Source organism: Elephas maximus, chromosome 3 (genome assembly GCF_024166365.1).
Source record: "Elephas maximus indicus isolate mEleMax1 chromosome 3, mEleMax1 primary haplotype, whole genome shotgun sequence".
NCBI lineage: Eukaryota > Metazoa > Chordata > Mammalia > Proboscidea > Elephantidae > Elephas > Elephas maximus.
Genome location: NC_064821.1, coordinates 51,941,153 through 51,967,401, shown reverse-complemented (window position 1 = coordinate 51,967,401; position 26,249 = coordinate 51,941,153). Strand labels below are relative to the sequence as shown.

Sequence of the window (26,249 nt, the reverse complement as noted above, 5' to 3'; positions counted from 1 at the left end):
ACTCAATATTGGAAAGATGTGGATTCTCCCCAAATTGATCTATAGATTCAAAGCAATCCCAAGCAAAGTGCCAATACAATGTTCTGTGGAATTTGGAAAAGTATTTCTAAAATTTATATGGAAATGCACATTACCATGAATAGCCAATATACTATCGAAGAACAGAGTTGGAGAAGGTGTTCAAGCAACTATCGAGATGTTTAAAAACTACAATAATTAAGACAGTAGAGTATTAGCACAGAATAGATCAATGGAATAAAATATAGAGTCCAGAATCATACCCACACATACGTGGGCCCTTGATTTACAACAAAAATGACATGCATAACAGTGGGGGAAAAACAATTCATTTGATTAATGGCATTGGTCTAACTGGATATCCATGTATACACTTTGAAATATGACCACTGCCTCACATTATACACCAAAGTCAAGGTGACTGCAGATCTAAATATGAAAGACAAAATCATAATATTCTTAGAAAGTAAACACAGACTATCGCTGAGACTTCAGTGAAGGAAAAGACTTTGAAAGCAGAACACAAGAAGCACTAGCCATAAAGGGAAAGACCAACCAATTTCACTTCATTAAAATTAAGACCATCTCTTCATTGAAAGACACCATAAAGAGAACGAGAAAAGAAGCCACAGGGCTGGGGAAGATGTTTTCAACACATCTGTAGGACCCAGGGAGCTCTGGTGGTGCAGTGGTTAAAAAACTTGGCTGCTAACCAAAATGTCAGCAGTTCGAATCCACCGGCTGCTCCTTGGAAACCCTAAGGGGCTGTTCTACTCTGTCCTACAGGGTCACTATGAGTCAGAATTGACTCAAGGGGAACAGATTTGGGTTTTTTGTTTGTTTGTTTATAGGACCCAGAGTTATTTTTTAAAACATCCTGAAAATCAATAAATAGTTTTGAAAGCATACATCGAACCAAAAAAAAAAAAAAAAACATTAAAGACAAGTCAGTTAAGACTCATGGCGACCTCCTGTGTTTCAGAGTAGAACTGTGTTCCACAAGGTTTTTCTTGGCTGGTCTTTCTTCTCCAGGATGGCTGGATGGGTTCGAACAGACAACCTTTCAGTTAGTAGTCAAGTGCTTAACCATTTGTGCTACGCAGGGACTCCTATGCATTCCTTATAAACCAAGCCCACTGCTGTCAAATCATTTCCAAGTCAAAACCACCCTATAGGACAGAATAAAACTGCCCCACAGGGCTTCCAAGGAGCAGCTGGTGGATTTGAACTGCCAACTTTTTGGTTAGCAGCCCAGCTCTTAATCATTGTGCCACCAAGGCTCTGTGTTTCTTATAGTTCTACTCAAATGCCACTCTTGACCTAATCACTGTCCCCCCCGCCAACATACACACAGTCTCATCTTCACCCAGAATTCTATTCTTTGGCTTACTTATCACTGTCATGATTTCAAATACTCTACTTCAAAGAGTGTCCATTCTGAAGCCTGTCTCACCTGCCCCATTGTAAGCACCATGAAAGCAGAGCAGGAATCCATACACCCAGCACCTACCACAGTGCCTGGCACACAATACCCACCCAGCACCCAGTGCCATCGAGTTGATTCAATAGGTGCTCAAATATGTTGCTAAATGAACAAGCCCTCCCATCCAGCCTTCACTACCAACAGTCCCAGGAGATCAGATCTTGAGACCCTCTTCTCTCCCTCTGAAAGAGAGCACAGCCCTGTGCCCACAGTCCCATGCCCACCACACACTGGTCACCACTAATCAGACACCCTGGCCAACAACCCACAGCTTGTGGAGAGATTACCTGGATCTGGGCTGGGCTTCCCTGCAGAGGAGGGAGCGTGGGGAGGCCTCGTCAGTTTGGAAGCATCTTCTGTGGCGTGGACTGGGCCCCCTCCGTGGGGCATGGTCCTGGCACTAGAGGTGGCCGGGGAGGTCAGGCTGGACATGGCCTCGAGGGTGGTGCTTGTGGGGAAGAAGTTGAGATGAGACTGACGATCGAGGCCATTCTCCCAATGGGTAACAGTGTCTACAGAAAGGGGCACCCAGGCCCTCTGCCCCTGCCTCCACAGGTCCACTATAGGCTCCTTGGGAGCCAGAGCTGCATTTTCCAGCCTCTGGGTCTCCTGAGTGCTCAGGGCAGGGCTGGGTACACAGGCAGGCCTTGGGTGAGTTGTGCGCTTGGCAGAGAGACACCCTGGGATCCCGATACCCCCAAATACCCTGGACTGGACCCCACCTGCACCCCCTGCCCAGCTGTGCCCTGGGCATCCTCTGGGGTTAGGACAGCTCCACCTGAAGGTCAGCAGAAGAGAGAAGGAGGAAAGAGAGGCGGGGAGTCACCTGGCAGATGTCTTGCAATTCTCTGGGCTGGTGCTGCAGCCAGGACGGGCCCCTGTGGGAGCTGGCTCACAGACAGTGTTCCTTTCAGCTGTGCCTAAAGGGGGATGGCAATGCCTTCAGAAATGGTATCAAGGAGCCTGAAGTCTCCAAGAATAACCCTTTCACCCCACAAAGCAGAGCCAGAGATGGGGTACCTGGAAAGCTCAGTGACCATCTGGTGTTTATTCCTATGAGGACCTGTTCCCACATTGGGGTGAAGCAGCCCAATTTTTCGTGGGGGATTACTCTCCCCCAATCTCAGTGTCTGTGGTGAGGGCTTGGGACTGGCTGACCCTCCTTCCAGGAAGAGCCATGAGACCAGGCTGGGCCAATCAATACATTCCATTCCTCTGGCCATATGGACTGGTTCAGGAAGGGCACAAAACCCAAGCCAGGCCTTTCAGGAGCATTTGTAAGGTTTTGTGTTTGGTTGTTGAAAATGCTGAAAGGAGAAGGTGTCTTTCCCCTGGGGTTGGTTGGATACAAGTGGACCTGCTGATAGGAATTTTACAGACAAACCAACATAGGAGGGAAGCAGAGACGAGAGATGGGAAAAAATAGAGTCCCTAGATCCAGCCATGCCTGAAGCTGTTAGAGCTGCCCCTGACTTTCCAGTTACATAAGCCAAAAAAATTTGGGATTTTGTTACTTGCAACTCAAAGAGTGCTTCAGAATGCTGGGTGGAAGCAGAGTAGAGAGGGCATGCACCAGGCTTTCCATCAGGTGGAAGTGAGTTCGCCTGCCACCTCTGCTATGTTCCACCTGTGCCAGGCAAGTCAACCCTTCTAAGTCTGTTTCCTCCTTTGTAAAATGAGTATAATAATACACTCTTCACAAGGCTGTCATCAGGATAAACAGACTAACGTAAGTCGTGTCTACCCCACTGTGTGGCACATAGTAAGTGCTCAATAAATATCACATCCTTTTCCCCATCTGGACAGCTGTCCCATCTTTTAGAAAGTGAACTACATGTTGCTGGGACATGATCTGAAGGTTTCAGGGGAGGAGGGCACAGCAGTGCTGACTTCTCCTGTGTATCTGCAGTGGTGGGCTCCCAAGTTCAAATCCTGGCTTGGTATTCAAATCCAGGCTCTGCCGTTCCCTGCTCTGTGCTCTTGGGCAACTGATCTACCTTCTCTAGCCCTCATTTCCTCAGTGTGAAATGGGGCGAGTACAGTGTGCCTTACCAAGTGTTGCGATTTCAGGAGGGAAAGCCTGTGAAAAGTCTTAGCATGTGGCTTAAACACGAGCTGAATCTGAAGAAGTGACTTTCCACTTTGGAGCTGGGGAAACTGAGACCCTGAGAATTGCCCTGCAGAGAGTCCATAGGGGAATCCAGAAATTAAGCTGGGTGTGGCAGGCCAAGGTTGGAATACTTCTTCTAAAGCAGCACCGTGGAATAGAAACACGATGCAAATCACATATAATTTTAAATATTCTAGCAACAACATTGAAAAAAGTAAAAAGAAAATAGGTGAAATTAATTTTAATACATGCTTATTTAGCCCAAGGGAGCCCTGGTGGCGCAGTGGTTAAAGCGCTCAGCTGCTAACTGAAAGGTGGGCAGTTCAAACCCACCAGCTGCTCCAAGCAAGAAAGATGTAGCAGTCTGCTCCCATCAAGATTTATAGCCTTGGAAACCCTATGGGGGCAATTCTCTGTCCTATAGGGTCTCTGTGAGTCAGAATTAACTTGCCAGCAATGGGTTTTTGGTGAATATTTAGCCCAATGTATTCAAAATATTATCGTCAACATGTAATCAATATAAAAAGTTATTGAGATGTTTTATTTTTTTTATGCCAACTTGAAATCCAGTACATATTTTACCCTTATGACCCCTGGCAATCCCATGTGATAGAGTAGAACTGCCCCATAGGGTGTTCTAGGCTGTAATCTTTATGGAAACAGATGATCAGGTCTTTCTCCTGCGGAGCCGCTGGGTGGGTTCGAGCCACATTTCAAGTGCTCAATAGCCACTTGTAATGAGTTAAGGTACCTAACTGGAGCCACATGTGGTGAGTTAAGGTACCAGATTGGACAGCCCTGAAAAGGGCAGCACAGAGAGGCCTCTGGCGCCACCATGTGGCAGTCGTAGGAACACCTTGCGGAGGGCCTCTCCAGCTAGAACCTGGTCCACATGCCCTGTAACGACTTAAAAAAAAAAAACTTGTTGCAATCGAGTCGATTCCGACTCATAGTGACCCTACAGGCCAGAGCGGAACTGCCCCATAGGGCTTCCAAGGTGAGGCTGGTGGATTTGAACTGCTGACCTTTTGGTAGCAGCTCAATTCTTTACCACTGAACTAGAGGCTATTTTTCACAGAGACGCAAGAGTTTCTGACCTGGCAAGGCCCCAAAAGCCTTTTGGCTATACTTCCTCATTCTACAGGTGGGAAGACTGAAGCCCATAAAGTGTGGGAATGTGCCCCACAGATACAAAGCTATGCAAAAACCCAGGTTTCTGACTCCCAGTCCCAAGCATTTTCCCCTCAACCACCCTGCCCCTCTCATGGGTGGATGGTGTCAGTGTATCTCTTAGCAAAGTGCTTTTCTATGACTCAGGGAGAATTTGGCCAGGTTTGAAGGGACCCCACCCGCCCCAGCTCTGACCCCCAGTCAGGTACCCCACATTCATTCGATAACTATGTGCTGAGAGCACATTGGGTGCTGGCCCTGGGTGAAGCAGAGGGAGATAACGGCATGGCAGGGAGACAAGCAATAACTAAAGACTGAGACAAATGGGGCTGCAATGAAAGATCATCACGGAGAGACGGGACCTAGTGCGAGGTCAGGGCAGGCCCCCTGAGGCAGCAATGTTTGGACAGCAAATTCAAGGCTGAGTAAACCAGAAAACCAATTGCCATCAATTTGACTCTGACTCATGGCGGCCCCGTGTGTGTCAAGAGTAGAACTATATAGGGCTTCAATGGCTGATTTCAAGGAGCTCTAGTGGCACAACACTGCTAACTGAAAGGTTGGCAGTTCAAACCCACCCAGTGGCTTCCATAAAGATTACAGCCTAGAAAACTGTATGGGGAAGTTCTACTCTGTCACATGGGGTCACTATGAGATGGTATCAATTCAATGGCACCTAACAACAACAACCACAGATTGCCAGCCCTTTCTTTGAGGCATCTCTCGGTGGACTCAAACCGCCAACCTTTTGGTTAGCAGCCGACTGCACTGACCATTCGCACCGCCCAAGGAACAGCACGTGCAGACGCCTGGTGGGAGAAGAAGTATGGCATGTTCACGGAGCTGAAATAGGAGCAGGCTTGCTGGAACCTGGAAGGTGAGGGTCAGTGCTGAGAGCTGAGGCCGGAGGACACATGGCTCCCACCACATATGGACTGTGTTAAGAACGGTGTCCTTGTGACCTCCACTTCCAGGAGGATGGAGCAGCCATACTTTTCCTTATTCCTCCCACTTCACCTGTTTCTGTAGAGTCTATTCCAACTCATGGCGACCCTATTGGACAGAGTAGAGCTGCACCCATAGGGTCTCCAAGACTGTAAATCTTTACAGAAGCAGACTGCCACATCTTTCTCCTGAGGAGTGGCTGGTGGTCTCGAACTGCCCACATTTGGGTTAGCAGACAAGCACTCAGCCGCTGAGCCACCAGGGCTCCTTATTCCTCCCAGTAAGTAGCACTAAAGCGGAAACCCTGGTGGCGTAGTGGTTAAGAGCTACCCCTACTAACCAAAGGATTGGCAGTTTGAATCCACCAGGCACTCCTTGGAAACTCTATGGAGCAGCTCTACTCTGTCCTATAGGGTCGCTATGAGTCAGGATCGACTCGACGGCACTGGGTTTGGTTTTTTGGTTAAGTAGCACTAAAAACCCCAGACATTATGTAAAAAACAAACATAATCAGACATTACGTAAAAAACAAACATAATAAGACTCTAAATGGTGGAGAGAGGAAGGCTGACTAGCTAGGGATCTCGGGAGCCGAGGAATGATGGTGGTGAGTCCCTGGGCTTTTTCTTTGCTTTATATATCCCAGACCCGGAGCTAAAGAAGCCAGCAACCCAGAAATGCCAAAGGGTGCAGACAAAACAAACCCCGACAAAAGTCTGCTCTCTTTAGCTAAAGGATGGTGTCCTTGTCATGAAAGTAATGGGAAGACACTGAAGGGTTTTAGGCAGGGTGTGTGTGTGTAGGGGGGGTTGTGTGTTGATCAGATTTGGTTTTGCAAAGGTCACTGTGGCTGCCTGTCATAGGGGAATAATGAGAGGAAGAACTGATGAGGGGGGCTGGAAGGCAAAATCTACAGGAGGTGGGGGGTGAAGGGAGAAGGGTGAAGGAGAGGGTGATAGGGAAGGAGCTGCTGGTCATCAGGTTTGTGCAGCAGGAGATGGGGCTTTAGGACAGGAACAGGTTAATGCGGAGGGGTCATGGGCTTTGTTTCGGCGGTGGGGGGCAGAAGTGATTTTTCTTCCTGGTGGACACATGGCTCCCCCTGATCCTGTCTCACTCTCTCTCCATGCCCCTCTGTGGCTGTGGCACCTTCTGGGGGCTGTGGTCCAAATCACACCCACGCCCCATCTTCCCTTTTGAAAGGTGCTCTCTGACATGATCTGTCACCCTTACCCCTTTTCTGGCCATTACTCACACCCACCCCGCTGTGCTGTCAGAAAATTAGAAGCCCCGAGGGGGTAAAGAACTTACTTGAGTTCACCCAGCAAGTTGGGAAAGCAACCCAGGCTTCTCAGCCCTGAGCCTGGTGCCCAATCTCTGGAGTCCCTAACCCGCAGTGACTCAATTCGGAACAGGAAACCAGCCCCAATCTTTCAGGGAATTCCAGAGTTTTCCTTGTTGTTTATCAAGCATCAGAGAGCTACCCTGAGCCTCAAACCAATCCAAGACCTCCTCCAGCCATGTCCGTGCCTTGGGCCACCAGGGTTTCTCTGAGCCTGGAACCCAAGGCACAGGGAAAGGGCATCAGAGGGCTGCAGGTGCCTGATGCATCCATGTCATTGGGAATAGAGACATCGTCTGGGCAACAAGAAGGAGGACGTGGGAGCCAGAAGTAATTTGCCAGGTTAGGGGTGGGGAGTGGTGACACAGCACTGGCCTAGATCTTGGTCTGGGCATGGGTAGAACTGCTTACCCTGGAGTTTGACAATCATCCCTGGTGGGCAGATGGTGTGGAGTAAGCAGCGGGCACAGGAGTTGGCGGCTGATGTGGCACAGAACTTTCCAGGTCGACATTCACAGACGCGGGAGGAGTTCCTTGTGCAGGGTGTCTTTTCCACAAGGTCATCTAAGGACAAAAAGAATGGCCATGAGAAGGATAAAGAGGTGACAAGGGAAGGGGGACCAGGGAATCTCCTGGGGTGGGGGTGGGGGTTAGCAAAGCATTTTCCCAGGGGTTGTCCAACAAGAAAATAAATGGTCATTTAACTGTTCCGTAGCGCAGGTTTTCTGGCATGCTGAAAACACTTAATGCTGAGTGAAAGAATCCAGACAAAAGAGGGTAGGTATATACTGCATGATTCTACTGATATAAAGTTCTAGAAAATGCAAACTATTCTATAGTACAGAAAGTAGATCACTGGTTACCTGGGAATGGTGACTGGGGCAGGGAAAGGTAGGACAAAGGAGCTCAAGGAAATTTTGGGGGTGATATGTTCATTATCTTGTGATGATAGCTTCACAGGTGCATGTATATATATATGTGAAAACTTATCAGATTGTACACTTAAAGTATGTGCAGTCTATTGTTCGTCAACTCTGTCTCAGGTGTGGGAGGGATCCCATGAGCAGGGTCATCTAAGACAGAAGGAGAAGGGTCAAGGAGGAGGACCAGGAGGGTGCAGAAAGGGAAGACCCCCAGAGACAGTCCAGAATGTGAACTAAGAAGCTGCCGTGGCCTTCTCTTGGGCAGGGCAGCTGACATAGTCAGTTCTTCTTTCCAGAATGTTCCTGAGATGAGGGCAAATGATAGACTGGGCCCATGGTACAGGCTCCGCTTCCCAGCCCGTATCCCTGGTGATCAGAGAAATGATATTAAAAATAAATGAATGCCCCAATTTAAAAATCGGCAAAGGATTTGATAGACATTTCTCTAACAAAGATATATAAGTGGTGAATAAGCACGTGAAAAAGGTGTTTAACATTAGTCATCAGGGAAATGCAGATCAAAAGCACAATGAGATACCACTTCACACCCACAAGAGTGGCTATGATTTAAAAAAAAAAAAAAGAGAGAGAGAGAGATAACAAGTGTTGGTGAGGATGCGGAGAAAATGGAACACTTGTAATTGATGGTGGGAATGTAAAATAGTGCAACCACTGTAAAAAAGAGTTTGGCAGTCCCTTCAAAGTTAAACACGAGATACCATATGACCCAGCAATTCCACTCCTAGGTATATACCCAGGAGACTGAAAATATATGTCCACAAAAAAATCTGGACATGACTGTTTATAGCAGCATTATCCACAATAGGCAAAAAGTAGAAACAACTGGATAAACAAAATGTGGTTTATCCATACAATGGCATTCAGCCATCAAAATGAATGAAGTACTTAAAAATGCTACAACATGGATGAATCCTGAAAACATTATGTTAAATGAAAGGAGCCAGACACCAAAGCCCGTACATTGTATGATTCCATTTATACGAAATGTCCAAAACAAACAAAAAAAAAAAAGTCTACTGCTATAGAGTCGATAGCGACCCTATAGGACAGAGTAGAACTGCCCCCACAGGGTTTCCTAGGCTGTAAATCTTTACGGAGGGAGACTGCCACATCTTTTTCCCACAGAGCGGCTGGTGGGTTCGAACCACCAACTTTTCGGTTAATAGCCAAGCACTTAACCATCGCGCCACCAGGGCTCCTTATGAAATGTCCCGAATAGGCAAATCCATAGAGACAGAAAGTAGATTTATGGTTCCCAGGGGACTAGAGGGGGTAGAGAATTGAGAGGTACAGGGTTTTTTTGAGGTGTCCTGGTGGTGCAGTGGTTAAGAGCTCAGGCTGTTAATCAAAAGGTCGGCAGTTCGAATCCACCAGCTGCTCCTTGGAAACCCTATGGGGCAGTTCTACTCTGTCCTATAGGGTCGCTATAGGTCAGAATCGACTCCATGGCAATGGGTTATGGGGTTTTCTTGGGGGGAGATGGAAAGGTTCTGGAATTAGATAGTGGTGATGGCTGCACAACATTGCGGCTATCCTAAAAACAACTGCATTGCACACCTTAAAATGGGTTAAATGGTGTATTCATATTATATGAATTTTATCTCAATTTTTAAAATTTACTGATTTAAAAAATAACAAATTAATGCATAACATCCCTGGAAAGCACGAAGGGGCATCCCTGATAGACCAGAAATGATAAAGACTCCCTGAATATGGAAGGCACATGGAAGAAGGAAACCACAGCCCAAAACACACTCAAAAGGGTCATGCTGGAGAAGGTGGGAGAGGGTCTGGGTGCTGCAGTCTCTGAGTAGATGTAGGGCTGGGGCAAATCGGGGGTCTAGGGAATATGATGTGGGGTGCAACATGAGCAGTCAGGTGGGCCAGTCTTCCCCCACACTGCTTACCTGCTTATGATACAAAGCTAGAAGCCAAGTGTCTCCTGCCCCCAAGGAAACTCTTAGGTAAGGGGAGCTGAGCAGTGCCCTGGGGTTGGTCACCTGTGAGGAAAAGGAGCCACAGACCCAGAAGACCAGCCACTGGCAGACTCTGCCTGGCACCACACCTCACCCCCTTGTCCGTACAACCCTTGGAGGTGGGTTTCAGAAGCCCTACTCTCAGATTTCCAGGCTCACCAGATTTCATGCAATACAACTAGCAGTCACTAAGCATCGGGGGAAAACCAGCATCATGAATGAGGGGCCTTAAATTTAAAAAAAAACAAACACTCAAAGAGCAGATAAAAGAGAAAAAGGAACAAGTCTTCAGAATCAGTATAATTAATATCATCAGAGATGCAAAAGGAAGTTGCAGCGATAAAAAGGGATTCCGTGGGCCACAACGCTGTGTTCACCACATCCCGTTTCACATGGGATCAGAGAAAAACTACATTTGCAGCCTCCTTTGTAGTGTGTTTGGGGTCGTGTGACTGCGTTCTGGTCAATGGGATGTGGTCAGAAGTGATCAAAGGCTCTCTCAGCCCTGGTCTACAAAACCAATTCAGGAAACTCCTGCCTTTCTATTCCTTGATGTAGAGATGCTGGTGTAGTCCCTAAGGCTGACCCACCCCCAGAAACCGTACTCAGGAGAGAATAAAATCCTGAGAATTTTCAATAATTTGGAGAGCAGGAGACTGAGGGCAGCAAATACGCATATCTGTAAAATTCAAGAAAAGCCCTCAGGGTAGCAGCCTGTACACAATATCACAGGCCTCATCAGAGGCAGGAAGGACTGCCTGGTCATGCCAGCTTCTGGGGAGCTGTACCAAGCTGTGAGGATGTGCAGAAGCCATAGGGGTGGGGTAGATCCCTTTCTAGACAGCATGAGCTCCATATAGACTATCTGACAGCAGTTCAGAGAAGAAAACAGATCCCTGTCTCCCAGCCAGGACTACACCCATATCTGGCTAAACTCTGCCTCCTTCCCCAGCCCCTCAGGGGGCTGAGTTTCAAATAAGTTTTGGAATGAGTTTCAAAAGTAACACTCAGTCTCCAACCTAAGCTCTGAGCTGAGAAGACAAACTAGAGCCCAGTGAGGAACAGGTATCAAGAAGTCACCCACACCACAGAAGTCCTCCTAAGCTTGAGCAAGAAAAAAAAAGAAATAACCAGGCAACTCTGCAAGCATACTATTACAGGAAAGAAGGGAGGAAGGGAGGGAAGTGGGCAAGAAAAAAATAAGGGAAAAAGAAAAAAAGAGGTAAGTACATAGTTGGCAAAGACAGAATCAAGTCTAAAAGAAACAGAATCAACCCCAGGAGAGCTTCACACTTTAAAGGAATTTAATAAGCATGTAAATTTAATAAAGAAAGAGCTCAAAGAAAAGATGATCAAATAAGAAGGAAAACTGCAGAGATAAAGGAAACAAACTGAGAAGTTGTCATGGCTTGAATTGTGTCCCTCCCCAAAAAATGTGTCAACTTGGTTACACCATGATTCCCACTATTGTGTGGTTGTCCTCCATTTTGTGATTGTTATTTTATGTTGAGAGGATTAGGGTGGGATCGTAACACCACCCTTACTCAGGTCACCTCCCTGATCCAAGGTAAAGGGAGTTTCCCTGGGTTGTAGCCTGCACCACCTTTTATCTCTCAAGAGATAAAAGGAAAGGGAAGCAAGCAGAGAGTTGGGGACCTCATACCACCAAGAAAGCAGCACCAGGAGCAGAGCGCGTCCTTTGGACACAGGGTCTCTCTGCCTGAGAAGCCCCTTGACCAGGGAAAGAATGAGGACAAGGACTTTCCTCCAGAGCCGACAGAGAGAGAAAGCCTTCCCTGGAACAGATGCCCTGAATTTGGACTTGTAGCCTACTAGACTGTGAGAGAATAAACTTTCTATTTGTCAAAGCTATCCACTTGTGGTATTTCTGTTATGGCAGCACTAGATGACTAAGACAGAAGTACAGCATCATCATTAGAAATCTAATAAATAAATTACCAGTCCCTGCAGGGTTGCTAGCCCTGGTGACACAGTGATTAAGAGCTCAGCTGATAACTAAAAGATCGGCAGTTCAAATCCACCAGACACACTCCTTAGGGACACTTCGAGGCAGTTCTATTCTGTCCTAAAGGGTTGCTATGAGTCAGAATCAACTCAATGGCAATAGGTCTGGTTTTTTTGTCTTGGGGGGGTTGCTGATACCTGAGAGGTAAGAAAGAGAAAAGGCTTGGCAGAAAATTGAATTAATAGCATGAAGAAGTGATTGAGAAAATGCCAGTGAATGCAAAGTAAAAAGACAAAAATATTCATGTAATTAAAGAAGAACAGGCAAAGACAATCCAACATAAGGATAACTGGAGTCCATGAAGGTGCGATTGATTAGATAGATTGACAGACAGATAAACTAACACTCAAGGAAGCAATAAAAAAGAAAACAGAACCAGTCTTTAGAATCAGTATAATTAATAACCTCAGAGATGTAAAACAAAATTGCAGCTATAAAAAGGAGTATATATATATAAACACATATATGTTGTTGTTGTTAGGTGCCAATCCATCTCATTGAGGGTCTTCCTCTTTTTCACTAGCCTGCTACTTCACCAGGCATGCTGTCCTTCTCCAAAGACTGATCCCTCCTGACATGTCCAAAATATGTGAAATACAGTCTCACCATCCTTGTTTCTAAGGAGCATTCTGGTTGTACTTCTTCCAAGACAAATTTGTTTGTTCTTTTTGCAGTCCATGGTATATTCAACATTCTTCCCCAACACCACAATTCAAAGGTGTCAATTCTTCTTCAGCCTTCTTTATTCATCATCCAGCTTTCACATGCATAGGAGGCAACCGAAAACACCATGGCTTGGGTCAGGCTCACCTTAGTCTTCAAGGTGACATCTTTGCTTTCAACGCTTTAAAGAGGACTCTTGCAGCCAATTTGCCCAATGCAATGTGTCTTTTGATTTCTTTACTGCTGCTTCCATAGGTGTTGATTGTGGATCCAAGTAAAATGAAATCCCAGACAACTTCAATCTTTTCCCTGTTTATCACGACGTTGCTTATTGGTCCAGCTGTGAGGATTTTTGCTTTTTCTTTATGTTGTGGTGTAATCCATACTGAAGGCTGTGGTCTTTGATCTTCATCAGTGCTTCAAGTCCTCTTCACTTTCAGCAAGCAAGGTTGTGTCATCCGCATAATGCAGGTTGTTAAATGAGTCTTCCTCCAATCCTGACGCCCCATTCTTCTTCATATAGTCCAGCTTCTCATATTATTTGTTCAGCATACAGATTGAATACTAAAAACCAAACCAAACCCAGTGCCATCGAGTCGATCCCGACTCATAGCTACCCTATAGGACAGAGTAGAACTGCCCTGTAAAGTTTCCAAGGAGCGCCTGGTGGATTTGAACTGCCGACCCTTGGGTTAGCGGCTGTAGCACTTAACCACTACACCACCAGAGTTTCCACAGATTGAATAGGTATGGTGAAAGGATACAACCCTGCCACACACTTTTCCTGACTTTAAACCATGCAGTATCCCCTTGCTCTGTTTGAATGACTCTCTCTTGATCGATGTACAGGTTCCTCATGAGCACAGGTAAGTGTTCTGGAATTCCCATTCTTCCCAATCTTATCCATAATTTGTTGTGATCCAGACAGTCAAATGATTTTGTATAGTCAATAAAACACAGGTAAACATCTTTCTGGTATTCTCTGCTTTCAGCCAGGATCCATCTAACATCAGTAATGATATCCCCAGTTCCACGTCCTTTTCTGAATTCAGTTTGAATTTCTGGCAGTCCCCTGTCTATATACTGCTGCAGCCATTTTTTAATGGTCTTTTGAATTTTACTTGTGTGTGATATTAATGATAATGTTTGATAATTCCCACATTTGGTGGGATCATCTTTCTTGGGACTAGGCATATAGATCTCTTCCAGTTGGTTGGCCAGGTAGCTGTCTTCCAAATTTCTTGGCATAGACAAGGGAGCACTTCCAGCACTGTATTCATTTGTTGAAACATCTCAATTGTTATTCCATCAATTCCTGGAGCCTTGGCACTAGTTTTTTGTTGTTGTTGTTTTTTGCCAGTGCCTTCAGTGCAGCTTGGACTTCTTCATTCAGTAGCATTGGTTCCTGTTTATATGGTACCTCCTGAAATGGTTGAACATCGACCAATTCTTTTTGATGCAGTGACTCTGTGTATCCCTTCCATCTTCTTTTGATGCTTCCTGAGTCGTTTAATATTTTCCCCATAGAATCCTTCAATACTGTAACTCAAAAAAAATCAATACTGTAACTCAAGGCTTGAATTTTTTCTTCAGTTCTTTCAGCTTGAGAAATGCAGAGTGTGTTCTTCCCTTTTGGTTTTCTATCTTCAGGTCTTTGCACATTTCATTATAATACTTTACTTTGTCTTCTCGAGCTGCCCTTTGAAATCTTCTGTTCAGTTCTTTTACTTCATCATCTCTTCCTTTCACTTTAGCTACTTGATGTTCAAGGGCAAGTTTCAGAGTCTCTTCTGACATCCATTTTGGTCTTTTCTTTCTTTCCTGTCTTTTTAATGACCTCTTGCTTTCTTCATGTATGATGTCCTTCCACAACTTGTCTGGTCTTCAGTCATTAGTGTTCAATGCATCAAATCTATTCTTGAGATGGTCTCTAAATTCAGGTGGGATATACTCAAGGCTGTACTTTGGTTCTCGTTGACTTGTTCTAATATTCTTCAGTTTCAACTTGAACTTGGATGTGAGCAATTAATGGTCTGTTCCTCAGTCAGTCTCTGGCCTTGTTCTGACTGATGATATTGAGCTTTTCCATCGTCTCTTTCCACAGTTGTAGTCAATTTGATTCCTGCGTATTTTATCTGGCAAGGTCCACATGTATAGTCATCATTTATGTTGGTGAAAAAAAGGTATTTGCAGTGAAGAAGTCGTTGGTCTTGCCAAATTCTATCATGCCAACACCAGCATCGTTTCTATCACCCGGGCAATATTTCCCTACTACCGATCCTTCTTCTTTGTTTCCAACTTTCGCGTTCCAATCTCCAGTAAATATCAATGCATCTTGATTGCATGTTTGATCCATTTCAGACTGCAGAAATTGGTAAAAAAAAAAAAAAAAAAAAACTTCGATTTCTTCATCTTTGGCCTTAGCGATTGGTGTGTAAATTTGAATAACAGTCGTATTAACAGGTCTTCCTTGTGGGCATATGGATATTATCCTATCACTGACAATGTTGTACTTCAGGATAGATCTCGTAATGTTCTTTTTGACGATGAATGCAACGCCATTCCTCTTCAAGTTGTTGTTCCTGACATAGTAGATTCAAAATGGCCAGTGCCAGTCCACTTCAGCTTACTAATGCCTAGGATATCAATCTTTATGCGTTTCATTTCATTTTTAACAACTTCCAATTTTCTTAGATTCATACTTCGTATATTCCAGGTTCCATTTATTAATGGATGTTTTGAACCCTGGTGGCATAGTGCTTAAGTGCTACAGCTGCTAACCAAAAGGCCAGCAGTTCAAATCCACCAGGCACTCCTTGCAAACGCATGGCGCAGTACTACTCTCTGTCCTATAGGGTCTATGAGGCAGAATAGACTCGACGGCAGTGGGTGGTGGGTGGTGTGCAGCTGTTCTCATTTTGAGTTGTGCCACATCAGCAAATGAAGGTCCTGAAAGCTTGACTCCATCCACGTCACTAAGGTTGACACTACTTTGAGAAGGAAGGTCTTCCCCAGTAGTCTTTTGAGAGCCTTCCACCTGAGGGGCTCATCTTCTGGCATTATATCAAGCAATGTTTCACTGCCATTCATAAGGTTTTCACTGACTAAATCTTTTCAGAAGTAGACTGCTGGGCCCTTCTTCCTGGTTTGTCTTTGTCTGGAAGCTCAGCTGAAACCTGGCCGCCAGGGGTGACCCTGCTGGTATTTGAATACTGGTGGCATCGCTTCCAGTATTACAGCAACACACAACCCCCCACAGTAAGACAAGCTGACAGACACATATATATACAGAGATAAAATTTCCCTGAAGAGAAGGAAGAAGTAAATCTGCAGATAGAAAAGACATACTAGATACCAGGAAGAACAGAAGAATTGTTTCCAAACAATTAACATGAAGGCATATCCTGGTTAAGTTATTGAACCTCAAGGAAAATAATTATTCTTGCAGTCACCTAGAAAGCGGAAAAAGGCTAATTGTAGACTTCTCCATAGCAACATTCAACGCAGAAGGACAATGGGCCAATGCCTGCAAGGCTCTAGAGAAAATTTGTCCCAAGAATATTATACCTGCCCAAGTCGTCATTCAAGTATTAAGGCTGCAGACAAACATTCTCAATTAGAAAAGAACTCAGGGAATATGCAAAGGGGGCCCATCCTGAAAAATCCACATGACAGTGACATCTAGCCAACCAAGTGACCAATTAAAAATTTCAGGAATGAAGAAGCTGTAATAAATATACTCATAGAACACAGTGAGTAAATTGAAACATCAAAGTAAGGCTCACGTGCAGAGGGACTTATGGTTACAGAAGGGAATATAAATGCCATAGACTATGATAAAGTAAAAATGATGTCAGCAACATCAGGAAGAGGATGGGGAAGTGGGCAAGCTAATCACTTCATTTTTCATTACTGATGGTCAATCTATTCTATACTATGCAAAAACTGGAACAAATAGACTTTAACACAAGAGACAGTAGTTCCTTAAATGATTCCCAACTGCTTGTTGATTTTCATAAGCTCTTTTCTTAATTGTACAGAGTTTTGTTTTGTTTTGTTTTTTAGGAACCACAGCCATGCGTGGCTTAACGTCCACAATATGTTCTGTGAGATAAGACGTTATGTGATTTGGACATTGTGGGAACACCATATTATATACTTAGCAAAGCTATACGGGGTACATTTTGTTTTACTTCCAAATTGATGCTTCTCGTTTGCCTACACGGGTTTTGCTGCATTTGGGAGCCACGATGCACTTCATGGCAATATTTTTGAAAGAAAATCAAGCAGAGAGATAACGCTACAACACTCAAGAGACACACGATACACGAGATTGGATGCTGCTGCCTATGAGTGGAAGCATACGCTGTTATACAGTAAGCTTTTTATTTGTAAGTAGGGAGTAGGGAAAGTTTACATTAACATAATGATAGAAAGTACACTACAGTAGATACATAAACTAGTAACACAGGTGTTCATTACAACTATAAGATACAGGTATTATAGTTATATGTACTGTACCATTATACACCTGGAAGCACAGCCACATTGTGTACAAGAGACATGAGATACACGTGTTGCATGCGGGAAGCTGTTGCAGTCACTATGTCCGGTTACGTCCACTACTTCCCATTCTCCAGTTGGGATTTCTGAGCTGTATTATAACCTTATGGGACCACAGACATATATGTGGTCAGTTGCCTGCCCAAACAGACGTTATGCAGCACATGACTGTACTATTTCTTGTGGTAGGCACATTAATCAATCTGAGACTTGGCCTTCCTTTGACTTCACTTTAGTTTCTTCTTCTAGTACACTTGACTAAAAATAAGTGTAATAATTTTAATGCCATAAATAGTATGATTTCATTCTCTTAAAATTTCTTCTTTGTGAGTACAGTGTGTCTGGTTACTAACCTATCCGCTCTTCTCTCTGTATACAGGTATATAACTGTGTCAGTCAGTCATGATGACCATCCAGTGACAATACGATTTATTTGTGGATGGAGGGAAGGGGGTGAGGTTTGGCTTTTTTCCTTACACTCTTATGTATTGTTTGAATTTTTTATGATGAACATATAAATTTTATTTCATAAAATGCAGCTGTTACTTTGGAAAAAAAAAAAGTAAAGATATACCAGAGAAATACTAACATAAAGAAAAAAGAAATGACAATTATCAAGGAAAAATTGAATTTAGGTAAAAAGCATTATAAGAAACAAGGAGGTCCAGCTCCTACTGATAAAAGGTCCAACAATGAAAACATAATATTCATGAACATTCATGTACCAAATAACATACCTTTGGAATATATAAAGCAATAATTGATAGACTACAATGAAAATCTCATCAATGAACAAAACCATACTGGGAGATAGATTTTAATACATCTGTCTCAGAAATCCATAAATGAAGGCAATATATATATATATAAAGATACATATTATGGAAAATAACAATTAACAGGCTTGATCTTATATTAGGCCACAAGAGGTCTCAACCAATTTCCTCACTCCACCCCACGTACACACATAAAAAAAAATACCAGCTAGCCCACAGGCACATTCACTAACCAAAATAAGAAAATAACAGTAAAAGGGCTTGTTGAAACCATTCTTTTGGAAGCACTGTGATCTTGGGGAAAGAACCAAGCTCCAGCTGCCAGATCATTGGCTCAAACCCAGTTCTGCCACTTGATAGAATTTTATGCTCTTTCGAAAGCCACTTAACCTCATTATGCCTCAGTGTTCTTACTGTAAGCAGGGATAAGATAAGAATCCTCCATAAGCATATCATGAAGATTAAACTCAATAAATGTGAATCCCCTTGAGGAAAAAAAAGTCAGCTACGTCTCTCTGAAAAGTATGGCTGGAAAAGATCACCCATAACCCATTGCCATCGAGTCGATTCCGACTCATAGCAACCCTATAGGACAGAGTAGAACTCCCCCATAGAGTTTCCAAGGAGTGCCTGGTGGATTCAAACTGCCAACCTTTAGGTTAGCAGCTGTTGAACTTAACGACTATGCCACCAGGGTTTCCACAAAAGATCACGGCTGGTATCAACTCAAAAATCCAGAAAAGTAAACTGAGACTGCCGGGGAACAACTCAGAGAACAGGCACCGAATCCCAGTGCTCTCCACCTTCCAGGTTCTCCGTCACTCCTCTGAAGCCCTCCATGCTCCCTGGAAGGAGCCCCTGAGGGAGGACAAGACCCTTACCTCCTGAGCAGGTCACACAGGCTGTGCAGCGGCCGGCCTCATTCAGGTAGTGGTCAGACCCACACTGCTTCCCGCAGTCAGTGGAGGACTGCACACACTGCTTCTCCTGGGACGGCTCTGGAAAAAGAAGCAGAGAGGCTTCAGGCCAGGCTTGCCGTGGTGAAGGCCTCGCTTCCCACTCTCCACTGCTCATCCCTAAAATCCACGCCCCCCACAGCTCCATGGCCAACCCCCAAACACATCAGCCCAAGTCTTATGTTATAGATGGAGGCACCGATGCCCCGAGAGGGCAAACTTTGTCCAAGGTCACCTGGCAGGCAGGAGACACAACACAGGTAGAGGTGAAGAGTTGGGCCTGAAACTCCAGGGCTGCCACTTGCCAACTGCATGGCCTTGGGCAAGCTATGACATCCTCGCTATTAAAATAATACTAGGACCCACCTCCCAGGTTTGTTGTGAGGATTAAAGGGAGTGTGAGCATTAATGTGGAAACCCTGGTGGCACAGCGGTTAAGTGCTATGGCTGCTAACCAAGAGGTCAGCAGTTTGAATCCACCAGGCGCTCCTTGGAAACTCTGTAGGGCAGTTCTACTCTGCCCTATAGAGTTGCTATAAGTCAGATTTGACTCGACGGCAGTGGGTTTGGTTTTTTGGGTTTGAAGCATCAATGTGAATAAAGTGCTCACAGAAGATCCAGGCACACAGCAAGCACTATCCTGATGGGCTTCCTGTTTTCACTGCAGGAATTGGAGAGCTATAAGTCCCTAGACCATGCAGAGCCTAATCCAGTCTGACCTCGAGGTGGGCAACTCACCCAACCATCCCCTAACAGCCCAAACAGAGGAGACTCTGGGTGGTCTCACTTTGAGAAATCGGGGACTCGGTTTCCCATTGCACAAGAATGGGAGACACATGATGTTGACACTGATTAAATAGGACATAGGGGTGAGGTGGGGTGAGGGATGTCTACAGGACTTTCTGCCTGCCCTGCCCCATTCTTTGACCAGTGAGATTCTGGTCTGGTCAGGTCCAGGACGAGCACATGACCCAGACAGGTCAATCAGAATACTTTATCCCTCCAGCCGATGTAATTGGTTCAGGCTGAGCACATGACCCAAGCAGGCCAATAGGAGTACTCTGTCTTCCTCACCACTGTGATTGGCTCAGCAGGGGCACATGACTTATGTCAACCAATGAGGCCCACCACTGGCAATTTCACAAGAACAGCTTCGGAAGAGGACATAGTACGAAGAATATCATTGCTGTTATCAGATGTATCCTGGCTGAAAGCAGAGAATACCAAAAAGATGTTTACCTGTGTTTTATTAAAACTATGCGAAGGCATTAAGCTGTGTGGATCATAACAAATTATGGGTAGCATCATGAAGAATGGGAATTCCAGAACACTTAATTGTGCTCCTGAGGAAACTGTACATAGATCAAGAGGCAGTCATTTGAACAGAGCAAGGAGATACTGCATGGTTTTAAGTCAGAAAAGGTGTGTGTCAGTGTTGTATCTTTTCACCATACTTATTCTATCTGTATGCTGAACAAATAATCCAAGAAGCTGGACTGTATGATGACGAACAGAGCATCAGGACTGGAGAAAGACTCATTAACAACCTGCATTATGTAGATGACACAACCTTGCTTGCTAAAGTGAAGAGGACCTGAAGTACTTACTGATGAAGATCAAAGATCACAGCCTTCAGTATGGATTACAACTCAACATAAAGAAAACAAAAATCCTCACAACTGAACCAATAAAGAACATCATGATAAATGGAGGAATGACTGAAGTTGTCAAGGATTTCATTTTACTTGGATCCACAATCAACACCCACGGAAGCAGCAATCAAGAAATCAAATGACATGTTGCACTGGGCAAATCTGCTGCAAAAGACCTCTTTAAAGTATTAAAAAGCAAAGATGTCACTTTAAGAACTAAGGTGCACGTAACCCAAGTCATGGTATTTTCAATCATCTCATATATATGTAAAAGCTGGACAATGAATAAGGAAGAGCGAAGAAGAATCGATTCCTTTGAATTACAATGTTAGCAAAGAATATTGAATATACTGCCAAAAGAACAAACAAATCTGTCTTGAAAGAAGTACAGCCAGAATGCTCCTTAGAAGCAAGAATGGCGAGACTTCGTTTCATATAATTCGGACATGTTATCAGGAGGGACCAGTCCCTTGAGAAGGACATCAGGCTTGGTAAAGTGAAGGTCAGCAAAAAAGAGGAAGACCCCCAACAAAACAGATTGACACAGTGGCTGCAACAATGGGCTCAAGAATAATGGCAATCATGAGGATGGCACAGGACTGGGCAATGTTTCATTCTGTTATACATAGGGTTGCTATGAATCGGAACCAACTCATCGGCACCTAACAACAACAACAACATTCAGAAAGAGGAGTCCCTAGATAGTGCAAATGATTAACAGGCTAGATTGCTAACCAAAGGTTGGAGGTCGGAAGTTCAAGTCCCCACAGAGGCACCTCAGAAGAAAAGCCTGGCAATCTACCTCAAGAAATCAGCCATCAAAAACTCTGTGGAGCACAGTTCTACTCTCACACACATGAGGTTAACGTGAGTCAGAGTGGACTCGACAGCAGCTGGTTTTTCAACTAGTATCCAGAATGAGGCCCTCTCTTTTCTGTTGGGTTTCTGATTCAAAAGGCAGTTTAAGCCCAGAGCTGTCTAGGTGGTTGTTCTGCAGGATGGGCATGGGCAGGACCCACCTAAGGAGACAACTCAGAGGTGAACAGAGTCCAGAGATGGAGAGAAATGGACTCCTGTGGATTTCACTGAAACCCCTGGATTCAGGGTCCCCGCACTTTTCCATACTTGAGCCAAGGGTTTCACTTTTGTCTTGTTTGGCCCTGTGTGAGTTAAGCTTCTGTTAGTTACAAACAAAAGGTTTTAACATTTCTTGTGCTCCATTGGCAGTGTGGGGAAGCATATAGACATGCCTCAGAATCATATTTTTAAACACACAGGATTACAAAGGCACCCAACTATACCGAAATATGGTTATCAAAACATTAGGCAGAACCACATTAGTAATAGTAGTAGTAATGTGATTCTTGGTAAGCTCATTAAATAATAAGATCTAATGACGACCATAGTTTTGGAGGCACAATGTCTGCAGCAACTGTAAAATAATTTGAAAGTATCCGTGATTTCAACTGATAACAAAGTCTCAGGTACTACTATTACTACTTTGGTTTGTTGCCTTAATTCATAGTGGAAGGAATTCATAATGAAAAGTCCAATTAGAGGCTAACAAAAATAGAAATCCCGGGGTAGTACAAACAGTTATAACCACTCGGCTGCTAACCAAAAGATTGGCAGGCCAAACCCACCCGGAGGTAACTGGGAAGGAAGTCGTAGTGATCTGCTTCTGAAAAACCAGTCATTGAAAACTCTATAGAGCACAGTTCTACTCTGACACACATAGGGTCACCATGAGCTGGAATCGACTCAAAGGCAACTGGTTTTAACGAAAATAACTGAACCCTTTTAGGAACACCAGCCAACCAACCAGTTGCCGTGTTTTGGAATAGAACTGTGCTCCATAGCATTTTCATGGCTGTGGCCTTTCAGAAGCAGATGGCCAGGCCTTTCTTCCAAGGCATCCTTGATTGGGTTCAAACCACTAACCTTTCAGTTACTAGCCAAGCACTTAACTATTTGCACCACCCAGGGATCCTTCAGGTTCACAGACATCCTGAAATCTACCCATCAAAACTTGAGAGTCCATAGACCCCAAGGTAAGAGCCCCTACGGAAATCCTAGCTTGATGACTCTCACTCTGAAGCTCAGAAAACTTCAGTAGCTCCCCAGTGGTCTTTCCAAGAGGTAAACCTGGTTCCATCATCCTTGCCTAAAACTTTCAAAGCTCTCCCATGGTTCCCAGGATAGAGGCCTGGGTCCTTACCATGGTTTATGAGGCTCTGCCCACCTACATCTCCCTTACTCTCTAATCTCTAGTTCCCTCCTGCCCCAGAGCCTTTGCACAAGCTGGTCCCTATGCCAGGAACACTTCTCCCCCTATCCCCCTAATAAACCTTCACATCATGGTCAAAACATCACTCCCTCTGCAATGTGGCTGGGACTGCTGTTATCAACTGTCAGAGGCCCATCAATTGCAATCTCACTTTTATTTGTGGGATGATTTTCTTAGTGTCTGGATTCCCCACATGAATGCTGGCTCCTCAAGGGTGGATTGTTCCATCTTTGCTCACCACTGATTCCCCTATCACAGTCCCTGGGATATATTTATTTGATCAATATATGGTCTGCAAACCTAATCAATACAAACTTCTCAGCGTGGCATTCCTGGGCCCTCACTCTATGTCTCCAGACTCCATATACGGTCCACTTCATGCACTCTATGCCTCAGCCAAGGTGGACATCTCAGCCTTTCCCCTGACCTCCCTCATATGTCCTGGAATGTTCTGTCCTCAGGCTAAGATGCCCCTGCACCTCCATTACCACCCACTGGGAACTCTTCACATCCAATCAGGTTAGACCGAAATACTATCTCCTTGTGGAACTTTTCTGATCATCCAACCCCATCCAGGTCCCCTCTCCAGATGCCTTTAGCATCATCTTTTAGCACCAGGGTCTGATCTGGGAATGCTTTAGAACATTCTGCTGCAGAAAATATACCCAAGGGCTCAGAGTAGCTAATTTGGTGGTGGGATTACTCATTCACTCAACTCACATATTCTGACCACCCCCCACTCAACTCACATATTCTGACCACCCCCTAGGGACCAGGTACTGATTTATGGACTGAAGAAAACAAAGTCCCTGCCCCCATGAAACTTACACTCTCCCCTAGGGAAGAAAGACAAATAAATAAAGAAATAAATTAGCCTCCACCAGTCTGAGTTCAGAATAACTAGATGGTGCCCAGCTACCACCACTGACTGCTCTGACAGGGATCACAATAGGGGGTCTCAGACAGAGCCAGAGAAAAATGTAGAACAAAATTCGAACACACAAAAAAAGACCGGACTTACTAGCCTGACAGAGACAAGAGAAACCCCAAGAGTATGGCCCCTGGACACCCTTTTAGCTCAGTAATGAAGTCACTCCTGAAATTCACACTTCAGCCAAAGATTAGACAGGTCCATAAAACAGAATGAGACTAAAGGGGCACACCAGCCCAGGGGACAGGAAAGCTGGTAATAGAGAACCCAAGGTCAAGAAGGGAGAGTGTTGACATGTCATGGGGTTGTTAACCACTGTCATAAAGCAATATGTATACTAATTTTTTAGTGAGAAGCTAGTTTGTTCTGTAAACCTTCATCTAAAGCACAATGAAATAAAAATTTTAAAACTATCAAAAAAAGAAATTAACAAGTTGGCTTCCAATGTGGATACAAACTCAGAAGAAAATAAAGCAGGTGCTCTGAGAGAGGAAGACGGGAGAGTGGAGCGAGAGTTCAAGACAGTGTGGGCAGGGAGATCTCACTGAGACCCAAAGGCTGGAGGGCAGCCGTCATGCATGGAATGGAGGAGAGCATTCCAGGCAGAGGGAAGAGCCGTGCAAAGGCCCTGGGGCAAGAGCAAGCATGACACCTGCAAAGAATAGAAAGGCCACGGAGGCTGGAGCAGACAGAGCACAAGAATTATGGGTGTTTGTTCATTTCTCTCTTCTTCTTTTCTGCATTTTTCAGACAGATCCTCTCCATTGAGTATTACTTTTGTAATCAGAAACAAAAATGGTTAAGAAAGGCTCCGGAGTTGTGGAGGTGTTCTTGGAATGATTTCCCAGTGTTCCTCTGCCCTGTACACCTCACCCCCAGTCTCTGGTTAGCACCTTCCTGCCTCCAGCTGTTCTTACAGACATTTCCAACACCACCTCACCTCTGGGTTAACCTCGGGGCAGACAGGCAACTCAGCCCCAGCTGCTTTGGTCCCAGAAACTCCCACATGGAGAAATATTCCTGCCTGAGTCTAAGCCACCAGCCACTCCATCCTCCCCACCTCGCCCCCTCTCTACACCCTATTCTCCAACCAAATGGAACCCCTCCAGCTCTTGAGTGAGCCACTCTTGCCCACCTCCAGTCTTTGTATATTCTGTGTCATCTAACCAGAGCACACACTTTCCCCACCCTTGCCCAGCCAACTCCTGCTCAACCTCAGATTCCTTTAGTTGCTACCTCCTCCAGGAAGCCTCCCCTGAGTGCTCCATCCAGATGAGGTCCCCCAGGAGTGTGTTCCTGCGGCTCCCAGCGGTATCACCCCAGATCGTACCAGCCTGTTGCAGCAGATACATTTTGGAGACTCTTCCTAGCCCACTGCCCCCCACCCTTACCTCTGTGGCCCCCCGCCACACACACACACACACACACACACACACACACAAACAGCAGTGGTCTGGCCTTGGGTACCCAGAGCCAGTGTCTTAAAACACTGATATCAGAGGCAGAGGCAGATATCTGGATTTATCTGAGCCCCTACCCCCAAGGCTTTCTCCTCTCACTGGAATTGGAATTGAGATGCTTGTCGAATGTCCCTCCTGCTGCCCTGAAGGAAACTCAGACTTGACAGAGAGCTGTACACTGGCCAAGCTCGGGCAAGAGTAGCGGGGACAGAGGAGGCCACTGTGCAGAAAGAAGAGAATGCTATAGGGAGAGTAGACAGCTAAGTTGTACCTGAAGGATGACAAGGAGCTAGTCAAGCAAAGATGGAGACCCAGGGAGGCAAAGAGGCTCTGTGAGGAGGGGCTCCACAGGACAGAGTCTCAGATGGCGAGGTAGCAGCCCTCATGCCAGGCCTGCAGGCCCCGTGAGGAGCTAGGCTTATCCACAGGCATGGGAGCGGGGCCGGTGAAGCCCTCCTCTCACAGCCCTGGGAGAAAGCCTCAGCTCCCCAGACAAGGTGGACACACCACCCAAGCCCAAACAGACCATGATCTTACCTACCTCCATGCTTGGTTTCACAGACCTTCTCCCCACCATATGGGTGAGCCTCATACAGACCCTTTCCTGCTCCTGTGGGGAGGGAGCCTGGGCACAGAGGACGGGGGTCCTGGAAGCATGGCGTGAAATAGGAAGTGGGTGTGTGGCCCCAACACCAGCTCCTCACTAGTGCGCTCTACTGCCTCCCAGGAAGCAATGAGTACGGGATAGCTGTGAAGAGCTCCGGATTCTGAGTGAGAAGGACAGGTTTAAGCCCCAGCTGAGCCGCTTCGTACGTAGCCTGTGACCTTGGGGAAATCCCTGAACCTCTCCGTCTCCAAGTTTTCCTACTTGCTTCTTGTTAGCTGTCAAGTTGGTCCCTAACTCATGGAACAGAACGCTGCCTGGTCCTGCACCATCCCCATGATAA

The 26,249-nt window shown here is 45.3% G+C and overlaps 1 protein-coding gene across 1 annotated transcript in view; it reads right to left on the bottom strand.

Moving 5' to 3' along the window:
- The window catches only part of TNFRSF8 (TNF receptor superfamily member 8), an 81,255-nt gene that overhangs the window by 33,812 nt on the left and 21,194 nt on the right, over positions 1 to 26,249 (bottom strand). The window contains exons 3-6 of the mRNA XM_049877952.1: positions 18,898 to 19,014; positions 7,480 to 7,632; positions 2,328 to 2,421; positions 1,789 to 1,949 (exon numbers count right to left, since the gene is read on the bottom strand). Of these exons, the coding sequence (XP_049733909.1) occupies positions 1,789 to 1,949; positions 2,328 to 2,421; positions 7,480 to 7,632; positions 18,898 to 19,014 (525 nt within the window). The remainder of the gene's footprint in view (positions 1 to 1,788; positions 1,950 to 2,327; positions 2,422 to 7,479; positions 7,633 to 18,897; positions 19,015 to 26,249) is intronic.